This window comes from Pipra filicauda, unplaced genomic scaffold, assembly GCF_003945595.2.
Source record: "Pipra filicauda isolate LSUMZ 115617 unplaced genomic scaffold, ASM394559v2 scaffold80_size11013439_pilon, whole genome shotgun sequence".
Lineage (NCBI taxonomy): Eukaryota > Metazoa > Chordata > Aves > Passeriformes > Pipridae > Pipra > Pipra filicauda.
In genome coordinates, this window is record NW_024104987.1 from 3,196,293 (window position 1) to 3,214,305 (window position 18,013).

Here is an 18,013-nt window from a genome sequence, read left to right on the forward strand (position 1 = left end):
GGAGGAGTAACCCCATGACCATCTGCAAAACCCAACTGCTCTGTAGTGGACCCTGCTTTGAGCCAGGTTTGGGCTCGGGGGTCTCAGAGGTCCCGTCCACCCTCAGCCCCCCCTGTGATATTTTTGAATCTTCAGCCAGTAGAAGTCTTATCTTTAATTCTACTTCCCTATGCTGTGGCTGTGAGAGGTGAAATATCAAACAAACTTTAAGCACTTGATAATTTGTTTTTAAAAAGTGATATTGTCCTAACCATTCCCAAGAGTCTCAGATTGCCTTTGCTTTCAGTCTCCTTCAGCCAGGGAAGAACAAAGCTGGTGACCAGTTCCACGAGGAGTTTTGACTGTTCTTGCTCCTGAGTTCTGATCACAGAAACCATATTTTAAGCCCTGGAAGTTATTTCCAGTAGAAGCATTTGGCCCCTTGGCTCTTGCAGCTCCTCGAGGTTGAAACTGCTTTCTCAAATTAAGGTGCCAGCAAATAAGTCACCAACCAATAGTTTTGTTATCTCAGCAGGAAAATAAACAGCAAACAGAAGAAAGTGTCTCAAACAGACATGGGTCTGAGTGGGGTCCTGGATATTGTGGTTGCTGCTTGGAAGGTGTTTAGAAAAGCTGGATTCTGGAGACTTTCATAACTGAAACAGAAATTTGCCCAAGGAGAGCGTGGGATGAATGTGGGATTTGGCTCTGTGGAGAGAAAACCACACTTGGTTCTTCTTAAATATGTTTTATTAACTTGATATTTGCTTGGGGAAGTCAAACCTATTTTAAGTGAAATATGTGCGGTACAAATTGCAGTGGTTTCATTGATCTGCTGGAGCAGAGTTCCTTACAATCCATACTTTAAAGACATTTGGAGGGGGGACAGAGAAAAATGTAGGATTCAATGTTTCTGTCACAGTAGGAAATGTCTAAAGGCTGAGTATTAAAGGGAGGAAAACACCTGCAAGTTTCTGGGGTTGGTGAGGAGGAACAGTGAGCTCGTATCTCTTGTAACAGTTTGGATTTTTTTTGCATATATGGAATGTATGGTCACCCCTGTTTTCAACAGAAACACGAGCAGTACCACAGTTCATGCTACTGAGGCTTAAGGAATTTTTTTTTCTTTTGTCTAAGTGAAGTAATTTGGATATTTTAAGGGTTTTTTCCCTGTACACCTTTTAACCTAAGAACTAAACAAAAGCTCATCCAGTCCCACCCCTACCACGGGCAGGGACACCTTCCACTAGCCCAGGTTGCTCCAAGCCCCGTCCAGCCTGGCTTTAGACACTTCCAGGGATGGAGCAGCCACAGCTTCTCTGGGCAACCTGTACCAGGGCCTCCCCACCCTCCCAGGGAAGGATTTCTTCCCAATATCCCATCCAACCCTGGCCTCTGGCAGTGGGAAGCCGTTCCCTGTGTCCTGTCCCTCCATCCCTTGTCCAAAGTCCCTCTCCAGCTCTCTTGGAGCCTCTTTAGGCACTGAAAGGGCTCTAAGCTCTCCCTGGAGCCTTTTCTTTTCCAGGTGAGCCCCCCCAGCTCTCCCAGCCTGGCTCCAGAGCAGAGGGGCTCCAGCCCTCGGAGCATCTCCGTGGCCTCCTCTGGGCTTGTTCCAGCACCTCCACATCCTTCTGCTGTTGGACCCTAGAGCTGGAGGCAGCTCTGCAGGTGGGGTGTCTCCTGAGGGGGGCAGAGGGGCAGAATCCTCCCTTCCCTGCTGCCCACACTGTGGGATCAGCCCAGGACAGGGTGGATCCGTGTTCCTGGGGATACAGCTGGGCATACCATCAAGTTGTATATTATGAAAAGACAAGGGATGATATGATGTGCTTGGAATGTAAAATCTCCACTGGTGCAACAGCACCCAAAGTGGGGTTTTTTTGCATATTTTATACTTAAAAGCAACGTGGTGATTTAATGGCTGCAAAACGATAGCGGGTTCAGTGTTGCTATCAAGGGGAATAAAATCCTAATCAAAAGGGAGCTCTTAGAATGAATTCCGAAATGCAGTGCTCATAAGCTGGTTTGTGATGTGTTAAAGCACAGTTTGACATGTGCTGCTGGTTAACCAGGAGCTTTCAATTATTGCACACCCCTCCTTTGAGCCACAAAAATGATGGAATGGCTCCTCGCAGGGGGGTGCTTTCCATGGCTCTCCAATAAAGGGAATGGATTCATTTGTGCTAAACAAAGGCAGGAGCAGGGATGGTGGCAGTGCTGCTGCAGTGGGCAGGACAGAGCTCGGTGGCAGTAGACAGAGGGACAAACGTGTGGTTTGGGGAGATGCCTCCGTGTTCTTCTGCTTCCCTCTGCTGGAGTGCAGCAGGATTCCTGCCTGGACTCCTGCCTGGATTCCTGCCTGGCTCCAGGAACTCCTTAGAGCAGACCCAAAGCTGGCTTGGCTGGGGGAGTCACTTCTGCAAACTCATGATTTATGTTTTTTAAAGGTTTCTGCTCCGTTTTTGGGGATAGTTCCACCTCGTGCAGCCCAGATCTCCTGCTCACTGGGACTCTGGGCCTGCCCCTCTCTGTGCAATCTTGTCTCTGCTTTGAGACTGATGAATAATATTCTGATTTTTTCAGAGCTGTGTGGGCTGTAGATGCCCAGTTTCTGTTCGTCTTTAAAGGGATGCTGCACCCATATATGTCATTACAGGCTCTGAAACCCAGCCTGTTCTAAAGCAGTCGAATTGCAGAGCACTGGCCAGATTTTTGCCAGTTTAAGGGTTTTTCAAAGACAAATATTTAAACGTCACTACTATTGATTGCCCAGTTTCCTTTCCCATTTAATTATGCTGTATTGCATTCAGTTCTACTTACCAAAATGGGGGATTGTCTTAACATAGCCCAGAATTCACTTTTTAGCATGAAAATAACATGAATTTTAATAGAGCACATCATTCATCACTGCTTAACAAGGGCTTTCCCATTGCTTTCCCATTGCCACTTTCCCCCTCCATAACTTTGACGGGTTTTGGAAGCAGAAGTGGGTTTTCCCTTTAGAGTTTCACAATTAATCTATGCCAAGTTTAGTGCAAAGTTCAATTCTCTTGCAAATAGCAGCCATTATTTGGCAGTTCATCTGTCATATCCTGGCTTGGCTCCCTGTGTTTACTATGAAACGGGACTGCCAGCTCTGCTTTGGGAATTATTGAAAGTTTACATCGATGAAAAGGGCATATTTGAAGAAAATTTACAGGAGCTTTCCTTTAGCTCCATAGTTTTCCTTTAGCCAGAAAGTACTAAAGATGATGCTGTTTCCTCTATGATTCACATAAGTCCCTTAATGCATATTTAACACTGGGAAGTGTTAACAACTAATAAAATAATTGCTGTTAATGTAAGTAATTAGTACTGGCAATGTACTAATTATTATTAATATGATTGCTTGTAATTAAAATGCAAACTATAGATTCAAGGGTAGTTGTAAGTGCATGAAAAATCCCTGTTAATATAAGAATAAGATAAAAAGGTTTTATCATCTGTGATGGGTAGAAGTGATCTCTTGGCTTTCTCTAAATGGTCTCAGACTTGGTGGCAAAATAAAGTTGTCCTCTATACTTCAATTTACAAAAAAAAAAATCAAAAAACATAGGACTGAAACAGAAAATAGGATTAAATACTGATGAAGAGTGCACTCTCTTATTTGTAGGTTTTAAATGTTTTTTAGGTTCTTCTATGTAGATGTATTAAAGGGATTTTGAAAGGGATATTCTACAAAGTTTCCAGTTCAGGAGTAGTTTTGGTACTGTTTTCCACTGTTTATATTATGCTCTGCCTGGAATGACTTCATGCATAGAGAATAATAACTAATAATAGTCAGAACTTACTTGCTACTCCTTAAAAAAATTAATTCATAATAAATTTTTCATTTGAAACATCCTACAGTAGGGACTTTCATATAGGGATAGAAAAGGGACAGTCGTTATAGAAAGCAAATGATGATTCAAATTACATATAATGAATCATGCAGGGCCAACTCCAAAGTTTGATTCAACTTGATTTATTTATTCCTGTGACTGTTTTTATTTCATTTTGGAGTCACATTGAATTGGGCACAGGAGCACATGAGCTCGTGTTGCTTTGTGGTGAGAGCAGCAGAGCTGTCCTTACATGTCACAACGTTTTTTAGCCACACACCCCCCTGCTTAACTTAATTACATGGATATCCTGTTGTTTGGAGTGAAATTATTTGGTAGTGTTATATCATTTCAGGAGAATATACAGGCTCAATGTATTTAATAGACATTCACTATAATAATTTCCCCTCTGTATCATTTACTTTATACTCATAAATACCACTTCCATCAGAGGTTAAACACAACTTTAAAACTCTGTTTATTCAGTGTCATTCTTGGAAGCTTTTGTCCTTCTCAGCCACAGATGTGCTTACCAGAGTAATGTTTAAGTGGGTATATTTATAAGGCAGCAAGTCCCCTCCTGTCTTCTAAACAAAACAATTTAAGGAAGAATTCGCTTCCCAACTGTGGTTTAAATTGTTTGGAATCATATAGTCAAAGAGCCATCAGAGAACCCTTTTGTAAAACAACGTTCCCATGACCCTGTGCCACGAGGCCCTTTGCTATATCTTTAATAAATAATGAAACAGATGTTCTGTGGAGCCCTGGATGTCACTCCATGTGGGTTAGCTGTGTTTACTAAATAAATACGGTTGTTAGCAGCTTGTATTTCATATCTCGGGCTGTGTAACAGGCAGAGCTATTGAAATAGTCTCCATTTGAATTCCTAATGTAAAGTCTTTACTTGTTATCCTGGATGCTGTACAATTTCTTCCTGTGTAGTGAAAAAATAATGGTTATAGATTCATTGTAAAACTTGGAATCAGTATCAGAATGATTTCACATGCAGAATGCTCCCAAAACACAAAAAACCTTCACAAAGAGTAAGATGGCAAAATATTAAAATATGAAGGCAAGATTTTGCCTTCTCATAGTCATATTTTTATGATAATTACTGTTAGAAGTTCTCAGGTTTCTTGAGAAAATGCTTTTACTGGAGGAATCTTTGCCTTTTGAAGACAGAGCCCCCAGGTTTTCCATCTTGGATTACATGCTGGGCTTTGCTTTTGATTGGCAGGTGAAGTTTAAAAACCAGTATATTTGTTAGAGAGTTTAACAGTTCTTATCCAAATAAAGGCACATTAATACAAAATGTAATCAGAAGAAAAACATTTTCATGTCTCATTTTGCAGCTGTCTATTCGTCGAGGCTGTTTTAGACCTGGCATTTCATGATTTCCGTGATCTTTCTGAAAACAATGTTAGCAAGGATTCATTTCAAACCCCAGTGTGTTTTCTAATGAAGAATTGCTGCTCTTCCCAACTCCTGATCAAGACTGGGCAGTGGTAGTTGTGACTAAAATACATTTGGGGCTGGAAATGGCCATCAGGGATGTCAGGATGGAGAGGATGTGCACAGGACAGGGCTGTTGCCCCCTTTGTTTGAGCTCTGCACATCTCCAGCCTGATGTGTGTGGAATGGGTGAACATACTGAATTTGTGATTTATTCCTTTTATTTAAGTGTCTTGGGTTTTCCAGAGAGGATCTCTACCCCTAGAGGAACAGCAAAATTCTTTGGATTTTTGATTTGAGCGTATTCCCTTTCACTGGTTCTAAATTAGGAAACATTTCCAAGCTGCTGGTGGCTAAAATGTTCTTTTTATAAGTTTCTCTGTTCAGTAATCAGATGGGAACAGCATTGTCTGTAAAACATTTACTGCATGTACAGTTAGAAGTTGTTCCCTTCCATTTACAGTGTAGATTATAAAGTTGCAGCATTTCGAGATGATCCCCTCTGTAAGATGCTGATTTTCCAGCCCTTTGACTGTGGTTCAGAACAGCCCATTAGCAGTTATTTCCCTGCTGTATTTTGTGTGGTGACAAGGACACACTGTAAACAGACAGACAGTCTGTGACACTTCAGCCACGGGCTGAACACTGTCATTAAACTTTATGTACTTGTGCAGTCAGTAAGTGAAGTTTTAGTGCAGATAAATCATGGAACAAGGCTGTGTTCTCTGAGCTGACTCACTCTTACAACACCAAAGCAGAGGAAAATTAAGAACTGAGGCAGATGTGCCTGTGCCAATGCAGGTACCTCTCTGAGGGTCGGGAACAAGCTACACAATCAAATGTATTTTCCTGCAGCATAAACTGCAGAGCTGGAAAGTTTTTGGTATTTGAAGTGATATATTAAAGGTGTGTCACTGGTATTTTTTTATGACTTGAGGATGTCTGTCTGTTTTTTTCCCTCCAGGATCCCAGAAGCAAGCACAAATTTAAGATCCACACCTATGGGAGCCCCACCTTTTGTGACCACTGTGGGTCCCTCCTTTATGGGCTCCTGCACCAAGGGATGAAGTGTGACAGTAAGTGAAGGTTTTCTGTGTTACTAAAAGAGGGTTTTAGAAAGAAAGTGGAAACCCTGGGTAACAGCCTCTTACTTCATTTCTGTGGAAAACAGTGTTTCAAATGTCAGCTATTTATAGTCCTGTTATATTTCAAGTGGATATTTCAGTACTATAATGATCTACTAATGAAAATCACCTCTGCTGCTGAGAACGCAGCACGTTCAGCTTGATGTGGCTGAAGAGCCTTTGCTGTGGCAGTTTTGAGAAAGCCTCTTGAATACACCCTTAAAGACTGAAAATTCAGTTAAGTTTGTAGCCAGGGTCCAGTATTTTCCTTGTATTTAATTTGTATTGGAAGTGTCCTGCTAGAAAAAATCTAATAATCAATTTAAACTCACGTTCGTTGGGGATGCTGACGTGAATGCTCTGTTTTCTTAGTCATATTCCCAGCAAGTCTTTATTCCAGCTTCACTTTTATTTTCCCTTGCACATCATTAATGGTTATGTTTAGGTTTCTGAAGTAGATTATTTTATTCTCTGCAGAATGTATTGTAAGATGTAGCCACGTCATTGGGTGGAAAACCACCCAGCTGTGATCTGAAAGTCTGGCCAACAATTAAGCATTTAGTCTTAACTTTCACTTTGCTCTGAGTTTGCAGTGTGATCATAATTATTGGCTCCTCATGGGTGCCTGAACCATTTTTGTCTCCACAGCCTGTGACATGAACGTTCATAAGCAATGTGTGATAAACGTCCCCAGCCTCTGTGGCATGGACCACACAGAGAAAAGGGGAAGGATTTACCTGAAAGCTGAAGTCATTGGTGAAAAACTGGAAGTAACAGGTAAACAACTCATTTTGGAACTTTTCAGATTTTATATGCATTTATGACCACTGTGGGTCTGTGTGCCTTGGTCAGATCTTGGTGTGTTAAAGCCACTGATGGAGTATTTCCCTTCAGAAGTGTGAGGGTTTCATACAAAGTGTCTTGGAATCAAGAACTGGGGTTCATGAAAATAAATAAAAAAATGAAAGCTGTGGTAATAGCCTTAAAAACTCTGGAATATTAATTAGAAAATCACTTTTATGTCATTTTTTTTTTCATGTAGAAAGCAGCTCAGTAGGCTGGTTATCTGTTCAGGAAGTTCCCCATCATCTTCAGAACACGAGAGATGCACTAAACTTTCATCAGCTGGGGAGTTGTTTCCTGTATTTCAGAGTGTTGAATAAACAAAAGCAACTTGGATTCAGTCCCAAATATTGCTCCCAGTGAATTATAAAGTAAAAAAAAAACATAATTCTCACATTCTTTGAGCTTGAGGTTACCAAGATGGGGAGGAGGCAGAGAAAGGAAGGAAAGAGAGGGTGGCAGTTCTTTTCTTTGGAAGTGTTTCTCCCAGAATTTATGAGTAATTTTTGGTTGTGCACACCCAGACTTGCACACCCCCACACCCCACTGACCCAGTCCGGGGCTGAAGCTGCAGAAAAAATTCTGTGTATCCAGGACAGGGTCCAGTGCTTTTATCATTGCCTGGTTGATGTTGTAAAATGGAATCAAATTCGAGGGCAAAGTTACACCAGGACAGAGTAGGAGGTTTCTTAGACCATCTCAACTTCTGCCCTTGGTTTTCCTGATGTTTCTTGACACTTCTTGCTTGTTGGCAACCTGTGGATGTTGAGTGTCATGTGTGGCTTCAGTGTGGCTCAGCTGACAGGATAGAGACTGGTAGACACTAAAAGGATGTTTCTTCCACCTCTGTTCCTCTTTGTGGAATGTGTCCAGTAGAGACCATCCCCTCGTGGTCAGCATAAAGGAAATGAGACCATCACCCTGAATTTTCCCTGCTGACTGAGCCAGCAAATATTCCTCCTGGCACTGTATTCTCTGTGGCTCTGTTCTCTCTGAATCCAGATGCCTCCATATTCTCCTGTCAGACCTTGTAAAATGCATTGAAAAGGAGAAGTTGGATAAAATTTCATTAGAAAGGATCAGAACAGATCCCAAGTGGTGCTTAATTGTAGCTTAACTTTTCAAAACGCTTCCTGTCGACGTGGGAGGGGAAATTTGTCCAAGGTACTGTCATTAACAGAAGGTGGTTTCACAAAGTGGTGAGGCATTTCAGAGATGGTGATGCAGCTTCTAAAAGCAATTGTACCATGAGAGAGAATTAATTTGAAAATCATCCAAGTGACAAAATGTAATGTTTGCATTATTCTAGGCCGCTCTGCAGCAAGGTTCTTAAATATGGCTCAAACTTTCTGCTGTAATACACATAATTTGACAAATAACATGTGCTTATTTTCTGATGATTCAGTGGGTTTATAATCCTTTTAGGGACAAAAACATTTGTCACAAGTCTCTGTGGTACCGAGGCCCTGTAAAACGATTACACAAACAAGGATTCTTTTAGTTCACAGTTTTATTTGAAAAGGTCTTCTCTGAGATATGAATGTGGTCAAATTGTTACAGACATTTCTTAGGTTTTCTTCATTGCTCTTTTTGGTGTCAGTATACTTGGCAAATGCTGTTTCTGTTGTGTTTATAAATAAAACATTCCCATCCTACAATTAAGTAGGTTTCTGGACAAGAAAAATGTTTACTATAACCTCGTTATGTATAAAACAATTACAGGGCTGTTGTTGGGGTTGAGGCTTCTCAACATTTCCAAGCTTTCAGAAAACTTCTTTAAATGAAAGTGACAGTTGTTCTGAAAGTAAGCTGCTTTTTTGTTTCTTTAAATAAAAAAAATGCCATACAGACTAAGCCCAAATGACATTTCAGGTGCCTTTTGTGCATGTTTAACTGAAAAGGAAATTAGCAGTTGTCAGGTAGTTCATGGACACACTGCTATGCAAAAATTTTCTCCTAGAATGTCATTGCTTCTAAAATATTTATTGAGAAAACCTTTGTTAGAATATGCAGTTCCCAGAGCTGCCAGGCACAATATCACTGCCTTTAGCTTTGGGAAAGGAGGTGAATTAAGTGTCCAGGAGGTTTAGGAACAGCAGGAAAAATAATCGACAATTGGCTGTTTGGTTTGAGCCCTTGTCTGAATCTTTTTCAGAGGAATTACTCTGTAGGTGTTGAACTGCTCCAGCTGAATTCCTCAATATCCCTGCCCTGCGCCCTGTTTTGGTTGTTAATTAGCTCCTGCTGGTTCCTTCCCAGCCAGCCTTGATCTCATGCAAAACATTTGTGCTGCTCAAAGGAGACGTGCTCTGGGGTTGGCACCTTGCAAATCGCTGCCATGGGCACCTCGACCCTCCCAGGCCCAGCCAGGACATTTTCCTGATGGAATGTTGTAAATAGGACTGAGGTTTTTTTCCCCCCAGTGAATTCTAGGAAGGAGGCAAGGCAGGGTTCTGCCAGGTGGGGCTGGCCAGTGGCTCAGTCAGATTATCTAAAATCTCCAAGTTGGCAGGTTCTGAATTGAACTAATGGTGGGAATGATTCAATCCTATGTATAAACAGACTTAATTCCAGTTAACTGGGTCAGATCTTCAATCCAGGTGCATAAACACGGACATGCAGCTTTTTCTGTGTGAACTGTAGAGATCCTGCAACACTTCTTCACAAATGAGTAGGAATTTTGGATTGCTACACTCTGCCAAAACTCACCATCTTGCCAGGGCTGTTCAATCTGCCCCACTCAGTGCTCATTTCGTTGAAGTTCTTAAACATCAGTGGTTTATTTTCAATGGTTGAGCTGCTTGCTTGAGAGTTGCATTGAATATTAATAATTTATTGCACTTGAAGTAAATCAGTGGGGTAGTTTTCTTTTTATAGAAACACTCCTGAATTGCTTATCTCTGAAATCACTGAGTTCATGACCCTTTCATAGGTTGGATTGACGTGGGGGGTTTGCTCTTAGGCATAATAAAGCAGTTTTTGCTATTCTTAATCTCTGCTTTTTGCACTGAATTTTCTTCCTCCTGATGTGTGCTACAAGTTTTCTCACTCTTACGTTTACCTCTTGACCCATCTTATAATTCAGGGCGAGTTTGTAGGTGGTTGAATCACAGTTGCGATTTTTTTTGTTTTAATTTTATATTTGGGATTATTTTTATAGCGAGTGAACAATAACCCGTGTGAGAAAAATAACCCCATTTGGTGCACTGATTTATAAAAAGCTGCCACGTTATTGGGACCCTAAACTGTGCCCTGAGACTGGCTGGGAGTTGGATGTGACAGGAGCTGACAGGGAAGAACCAATTTAGGGACAGGGTGGTAGTGACTTGCTGGCAGCCAATGCACCCCCCTGCTACATAAACCTTGTTAAAACACACATAGACACAGCCCAGAATTTTCAGAGGGGGGGTTAAATCTATTTTTCTAAGCTTCAAGAATACAGAAAATCTGGTTTCATTCCTCGGTGATGCTCCTGTCATTTGGAAGGAGAGGAGGGCTGGCAGTGATCCCTGCAGAGGTTGGGAGCACAGAGCAGGCTCTCCAACAATAACCTCCCCGGGAGTTCTGTGCTCCCCTCCGTGCATTCTCCACATTATTTAGGAGTGTGTGAATGCTGAGCCACCTTCTGGCTCTGCATATTAATGGCCTGTCACGCTGCTTGCTGGGGACAACGGGGGCAGGAGCCTCTGCCCAGACAAGCTGGGGAGACAAACTCGGAGAATTTTGGCACGTTTCTAGGGTCTCATAAAAATTGTTTCCGTAAAAGGTCTTACCACACACACCACTCTAGTAATTTTACTTATGATTTTCTAGGTCAGTGTCTGTCTTTGTTAGCACTGACTTCCTAATATCTGCGACTGATTTTAAAAGGGAGCATACGGGAATATTCTCGATATTTGACCAGCTTTTAGTACCAAATGCCTATAAAGGGATCCCAAATAACTCCTTGCACGTGGGAGACATTATTAATGTCTCAAAAAACACAGATCTCATGGTTTGCTTCACTAATATCTCTTTTGTGACATTCCCAGAATCTGCAGGGTTGCTGCAGTCATTACAGGAAAAGCTGTGCCTTTAGCAATGCCAGCCCTGATAACAACAGAAAGTTTCCTTCCCATTCCAGTCATTAAATTTACTTTACCATGAAGAAATAGGCAATGCATGGTATTTAAAAAGAACATTAATTTTTCATAAATGGCCATCTACATGCATACAGAAATATTAACTAAATCCTATATATTTAGGTAAGTGTATATACAGATAAAATTAGAAATGTAATGGTCTGAATCCTTTTTCAGGCGATTTGATCCATCTTGTGTTAAGATTTATGTTTCATTAAGCAGCTGTCCTACCCAGTGGTGCTTAATGATAACTTTTACAAAGATAATCTTATTTTAAAAATAAAATAGAATTGCTCCTGTGAGATTTCCAGTTAAAATTGAAAGCAGAGAACCTACTGCAGGCACAAGAACTTGGGAAGCAGCGTTAGGGACGATGGTACATTTTTTGTTAGTAGGAGAGGATATCTTAATAAATAGAGAGAAATAAAGTGTCCTGCGAAATTGGTTCATTTTTTGTCTTGTTCTAGACAAGGAAATGAATCATCTGTGCCTTGTACATCTCCTGGGCAGTGCAAGGGCTCGTTATATTGCCATTTTTCAGGGCTCTGGTAATGGGAGCACTGGGCTCAGGAGGGACATGAAAAGAAATGTTACCTGGGCAGGGGAGTAGGTATGGAATAGAGAAAAGTCTCATATCTGAAAGCCCTTTTAGTGATGGGAACTGCATGGAAACTGGAAATTGTCTGAAAAGCAGGATTTGTTTTCGGAACCACTTGTACATGTGAGTCACAACCAGCTCCAGAAAGGAAGCACTCAGTGAGTTTTATTAAAACCTCGTAATAAATCTTTAATGAAAGCTGAGCAGTTCTGGAGGCAGCTTTGGATTTTGCATGCAGACAGTACAAATCCACAAATTGGAAGAAAGACTATTTTCAGTAATGGGTAAATCTTTTGAACTGTGGTTAAGGGGAGTGCAGGGAGGAACTGGGGAGAAAGTTCCTTGGCTGAGAATACACCTAAGTCATCTGAAAACTGGGCAAATCACTGGGATTTAGGCTAGAATGTTCTTCAGGAGGCAGTGAGAACTATGGAATAATTTACTAATGCTTTATTGTGTGAAGACAGAAACTTGGAGCTAACTCTTGGAGCTAACAACAGCCTTCCTTTTCCTTCATTTCTCTGGATATTGTGCCAGGCCAGACCATTGGAGACTGGAATTGTCTTCTAAGAACAGTTATTGGCATGTGGTTGAGAGATTTCTGCTCATCTAAGTTGCCTGTGGGGGGTAAAAGATTGGCACAAAATGGTTGCTGTGATCACTAAACTGGTTTATTATCCACATTTGGGAATTCAGGAAAAAGGTAGCTGTGACTCACTTGAAAAGGAACTGAGTAAACTCATGCTGCTAATCATCCAGCTTTGTTCTAGGGACAGAAGCATTTATTTATTCATTCCCATGACTAATTTTATCTGATGGTGCCACAAGCAGCTATAAATCCATAACTGCATATGGCTTGACCTATCCAATCTCATGGAAAAAGTTTCGGCTTCGTCATCCACTCTCTGAATTCCTCAGAATTCTGCCTGTATTTCTTCTCTTTGCATCAAATGTCAGTTGTTCTCTGCCAGCCCACTCTGTTTTATTTAGATTTTTATTTAAAGTATGAATACCTAAGAACAAGATCTGTGTTTTCTTATATCTTTATACTATTCCTGGGAAAGTGGGTGTTCCAGTTCCAGGCAGGGCTCCTGGATGGATACTGCTGGTTTAGAAGGAGCACGTGATAGAAGAGCCATAGGACAGTCATCAAATAGTCTCCATTTTCTGCTGAATAGACATTTAGGATCTCTCCTTCATTAACAAGGAGGAAAATGGCACATTTTTTCCCTATTTCTGTTTTTAGAAGGAAAACCTGGGCAAGGTGGGATTTGTTAAAATTCAGTATATACTTCTCTTTGTTGTCTGTTCGTCTGTGTGCTCTCTCAGTCCCCATTAAGAGTCCAATCTGGACAAAATGTTGGGAAATTTAACTTGTAGCAGCTGCTTTGCTCAGTATAGAGATTGTTATCATCCTTAATAGTTACGACAGAAAACCAACAAATTATATTTTAGGTTTGTGCCCAAGTTATGCTCCACTTCACCTCACTTCAACCATCTCTCATTTAGAGTAGCATCCCTAGCACAGCATTGAGTTTAATTAACTAATAATTATCAGGCAGCAAGAGGTTGCTGGCTGTCATTACAGCTATGGCACCACTCAGCCACAGTTAAGTTGATTTATTTTCAGGGAATTATTTTTCATTTCGCTTTTTCACCCCCACACGAGAGATGGTGCCTTTTGTGGGGAGGGGAAATCTCTTCTTCGTGTCAATCCTCTTAGAGAAACCTGACCCATCCTGTTAAAAATAGGGCACCCTTGGAGATGGACCACTTGGATGCTAATTCTGTATAAGCACCATTCAGCACAAGTATCATCACGCTGCTTCCTCAGGAAAAGAAGTGCTAAGTCAGTTGGAAAAGGATGTCTAAGGGTATTAATTATGCAGACAGAAGTACAAATGGGCCAGATATCTTAAAACAAGGAGGGAGATAATGACTTTGTCTGCAGCCTGTATTTAGTACATGTTGCATCTTTCCTTCCCAATTAATCTTTGAGCTTCTCTTTCTTATATTTAGAGGTGGGGGTTTTTTTCCATTTTCTGTGTGTGCTGCTAAAGAAAGAAGCAATCTTACACATGCTGCCGTGGCCTCCTGCTGCCAGTGTTGTTTTCTAGGCTCAGCAGGTTTACCCAGGCTGGTCAGTGATGGCTTTCTCCAGGGAATTCTCCATGGCAGAGCTTCCAAGGATGTCTCTGCGTCCACCCAGCCTGTTGCTTAAAATTCTGCTTGTTACACTGAGCCTCTCCAGGTAAAACTGAAACCTAAAAGCTCAGTCTGAAGATGCCATGTTCAAATTAATCCATTTTGTTCAAGGGATTTTAGTGAAGAACTTCCCAATGTGTATTTTTGGGAAGCTGTAGAACATGTGGAGAGTTCTGCTCCTCACTTATGTCAAACTACAGGATAGAGAAAAAGAATGAGACTGTGGATTTTGAAGTAACAGCTCATGTGCCAAACCTGGCAGTGCAGTCACAAGAACCATGCACAAGAGGACTGAAAAAAAAAACCAAAAAAAGCCAAAATAACCCCAAATATAGGATGAGAGAGAGCAGCTTGCACTGAAAGCTGTCACTTCATCCTGCACTCGCTTTGTGGTTCTCGGTCCCTTTGGGATTGTAAATACTTAGCTAAAATAAGTCATTTAATCTCAATGTTATTCCTCAGAAGTATTTGAAGATAGTTTTCAGCATGCTAAATTTTAATATTGAGTGGGTTGGGTTTTTTTCGTGGGTTGAGAACAAATGGTTTTCCAGCTGACCACTGGGTGTGAAGACCCTCAAAGGGCAAACTCAGAGTAAACGAGAGTGGAAACAATTTTCCTGGCCTGAAAACTGTCATTTCCCCAGTTGCAAAGCCCTGTCAGCTTCATACAGGGATTGTGGGAAACTAAAAATGAAATGGTTTGCAAGAAAGATGCATGTTTCTGTTCTGTTCTTTTAAAACACGGTGATTTTTTTTCTGATATAATTATTTGAGCAATAAACTTAGTGAACAGAATTACACTTTATTCTAAAATTTTAACCCATAAACATTTTCTGTCTGTAATTTTAAAACCACAAATTTAAGAAACTTAATCAGTATCAACTGTTGGGTCAAGTTCATGTGATTCATTTCCAGCCACGATCTAATTTCCTTGATTAATTTACCTCAGAGTATCTGTTCTGCATGAGAATTATCTTGACAAATAAACTAGTGTCTTCCAAATCAGTAACTCACATCCCTGGACACTGCCTTCTTCCCACAGCTATTTTGGATATAAGGTACCAGTTAGGTCTGGTGTTTCTTCCTTCCAACTTGTTCTACCACACCTAATAATCTCTCATTAAATAAACAGAGCAGGTCAAACTGTTTGAAATTATGGGGTTTTTTTCCTGTTGCACTGGTGGGTTTTTTCCCAAAAAGAAAATTTCCCTCTACATCCTGCATCAAATGCCACAGGGGCTCAGGAGTAGGTTTGCACTTGGCAGTTGTGTCCTTTGGAAAAACACAATGAGCACTAAAACACTCTCTCCATCCCCTGCAAGGACAGAGTCAGCCTAGAGCTGCTTCCATCACCCTGATAATACACCTGGTGTGTAGGGAATGGAGCAGAACATCCCATGGTTTATAAATCAGTGCTCTTTTACAACAGGGGTGTTGTCAACACCATCATCTTTCATTCCACTGGCCTTTGGTAAAGCACAATAATAATACCCTGCTGCCCAAAAGCTGTCCTCTTCTTATTCTATATATAAAAATAATATCTGTGTTCCTTGGATGCCTTTCAGCCTCCATGCTGGGAAACAACAGATTGAAATCCTGGGAAGGATTTTTTATTTATAATATGGAAATGCCATTTAAATCTGGGGGAAGAGGAGAAGAATGCCTTGAGCAAACAGTAAATAACCTGTTGCTGAAGATCTAACAAGTTTTTTTCTTTTCTTTCTTTGCATTAGCTCTGACTCTAAAATTCAAATTTTTGTAGGAAATATTTTCCATCGAGAAATATTAAACGGCTTAAAGGTTGATGTTTCCTAAATTTCCTTTTAGATTTCTGCAGTTAGGTAGATAAATTTGAAAAAACCCTCCTGAATGAAAGCTGAGGACACTCAATCCAGGATAATCTCTCCGGTGACTTTCTTCATCCCCTGGGAACCGTGTCACCCTCAAAGCTTCTTGCAGTCGTCCTTCCAGAAACAATTCCAATCTTAAACTATGGCTGGCACAAAGGAATTCCTGAATGAAAGCTGTTTTCTGTCCAGAACAAGCCCAGAGATTGCTGCTCCCAGCATGATTTGAGATGCCCAGTTGTGAGCTCCAAATTTCCCTCCCCAGCTTTATCCCAGCTGGTTTGGGTGGGATGGGGTTTCCCAACATGAGGAAAATTCACCTCTTCTTCCAAGGTGCAGCAGAATAAAACCTTCCATGATGTAGAAATGTTACTCATGTGGCTACAAGAGGGAGGGCAGTGCTGTCTTTGTTCTTCCATTGGATGTTCCACTCCCCTGCACTTCTGACCTGCGGGTTCTGAGGGGTCTCTCACTCTTTGGGGCTCAGGAGCAACATGAGATAACTCACTTTATTTCTTCTTTTGACGTTGTAAAAGTAGGAACCACATTAAGATTTTTGTGAAGCTGAAGTTCAGCTTGTCTTCCCTGTGTTTTTCCTTTGGTTGCTGTCATGGCATAATGTTCACAAGGATTCCCTCTGACAGCTGATGAACTGTGAATCCAGGGGAAATTCAGTGTTCAAAACCTTCCAGAGGGGGATCATATCAGATAATGGACCCTCTGAAATCCACTGTGATCTGGCTGTTGCCCTTACAGCTTTTGGCTGATACTCCTGTCGTTGTATGACCTGAGACTGATGAGGAAATAAAAGCACAAAGAATTGGTACCTGCTTAGAAAAATTACAGTGATGGATTTGGGTATTTAATCGTTCCACTGCAGGAAAACGCTGCCTGGGAGCTGCGTGTCGGTTGTGAATCACTCCTCTCCTGTCATTGCTCTCTACAATTCTGACAAATATCACCCAGTACAACCTCACTTTACAGCAAGGAGTTTCTTCCATGCCAAGTCTGACAAGTGGCTTTCACGTCTTATTTATTTGTCAGCATCTTTCAATAACTCTGCTTTGACATGTTATTGTGTTTTATGAGCGATGTCTAATCCTGTACAAACGAGCTGGGTTTTTTTTTATATTGACAGTGAGAGAAGCAAAAAACCTCATTCCCATGGATCCAAATGGACTCTCAGATCCATATGTTAAACTGAAGCTCATCCCAGACCCTAAGAACGAAAGCAAACAAAAAACAAAAACCATCCGTTCTACTCTGAATCCAGACTGGAATGAGTCCTTCACATTGTGAGTTTAACACCATTTCATGCAGGATCTTTGCCTGGTTTGAATTGTTTGTTCAGTGTTGCATTGGAAACTGCTCTATTTCTCTCCTTTTTAGTAAATTAAAGCCTTCAGACAAAGATCGCCGGTTGTCCGTCGAGGTCTGGGACTGGGATCGAACAACCAGGAACGATTTCATGGGATCTCTTTCATTTGGGGTGTCAGAGCTTATGAAAATGCCAGCCAGTGGATGGTAAGAGTTTCAGACAAGGGAGAAGGAGAGAAAGGAGAGAATATATCACCAAAAGTTTTAAATCAGTCTTTTTCTTCAACACGATCTACCTTTTTTTTTTTTTGAGTTTTTCACTGAGTTTCAGGCTATAAATTCCCTGAAAGTGCAACTAAACCTAGGAAATACAGGCTATATATATATATATATCTAAGGAGGATAATGAAAGGATTGCTTTTCTTTTGTGGTGTTCATGAAACTTCTACTGGAGCCAGGAGCTGCTGCAAACTCAGCTCTGTGTACATAGTCTTGTGATAGGAATTTTATTTTTATCTCAAATACGATGTATTCATTTGTAAGTGTATCATGTTATATATAGCTCTGCAAATTCAAAGTGCATGGAAACTGATTTCATAAAATGCCATCTCATTACCTACCAAGCAAGGGGTAGAACTCACCACATCTCCTGAAAAAGGACATTCCT

General features: G+C 41.0%; 1 protein-coding gene across 2 annotated transcripts in view; it reads left to right on the forward strand.

The window, feature by feature from the left end:
- PRKCA (protein kinase C alpha) overlaps positions 1-18,013 on the forward strand; it is a 140,837-nt gene that overhangs the window by 82,700 nt on the left and 40,124 nt on the right. For both annotated transcript variants that reach the window (XM_027749708.2, XM_027749710.2), the window contains exons 4-7: positions 6,256-6,367; positions 7,064-7,192; positions 17,168-17,324; positions 17,419-17,553. In XM_027749708.2, coding sequence (XP_027605509.1) covers positions 6,256-6,367; positions 7,064-7,192; positions 17,168-17,324; positions 17,419-17,553 — 533 coding nt within the window. The remainder of the gene's footprint in view (positions 1-6,255; positions 6,368-7,063; positions 7,193-17,167; positions 17,325-17,418; positions 17,554-18,013) is intronic.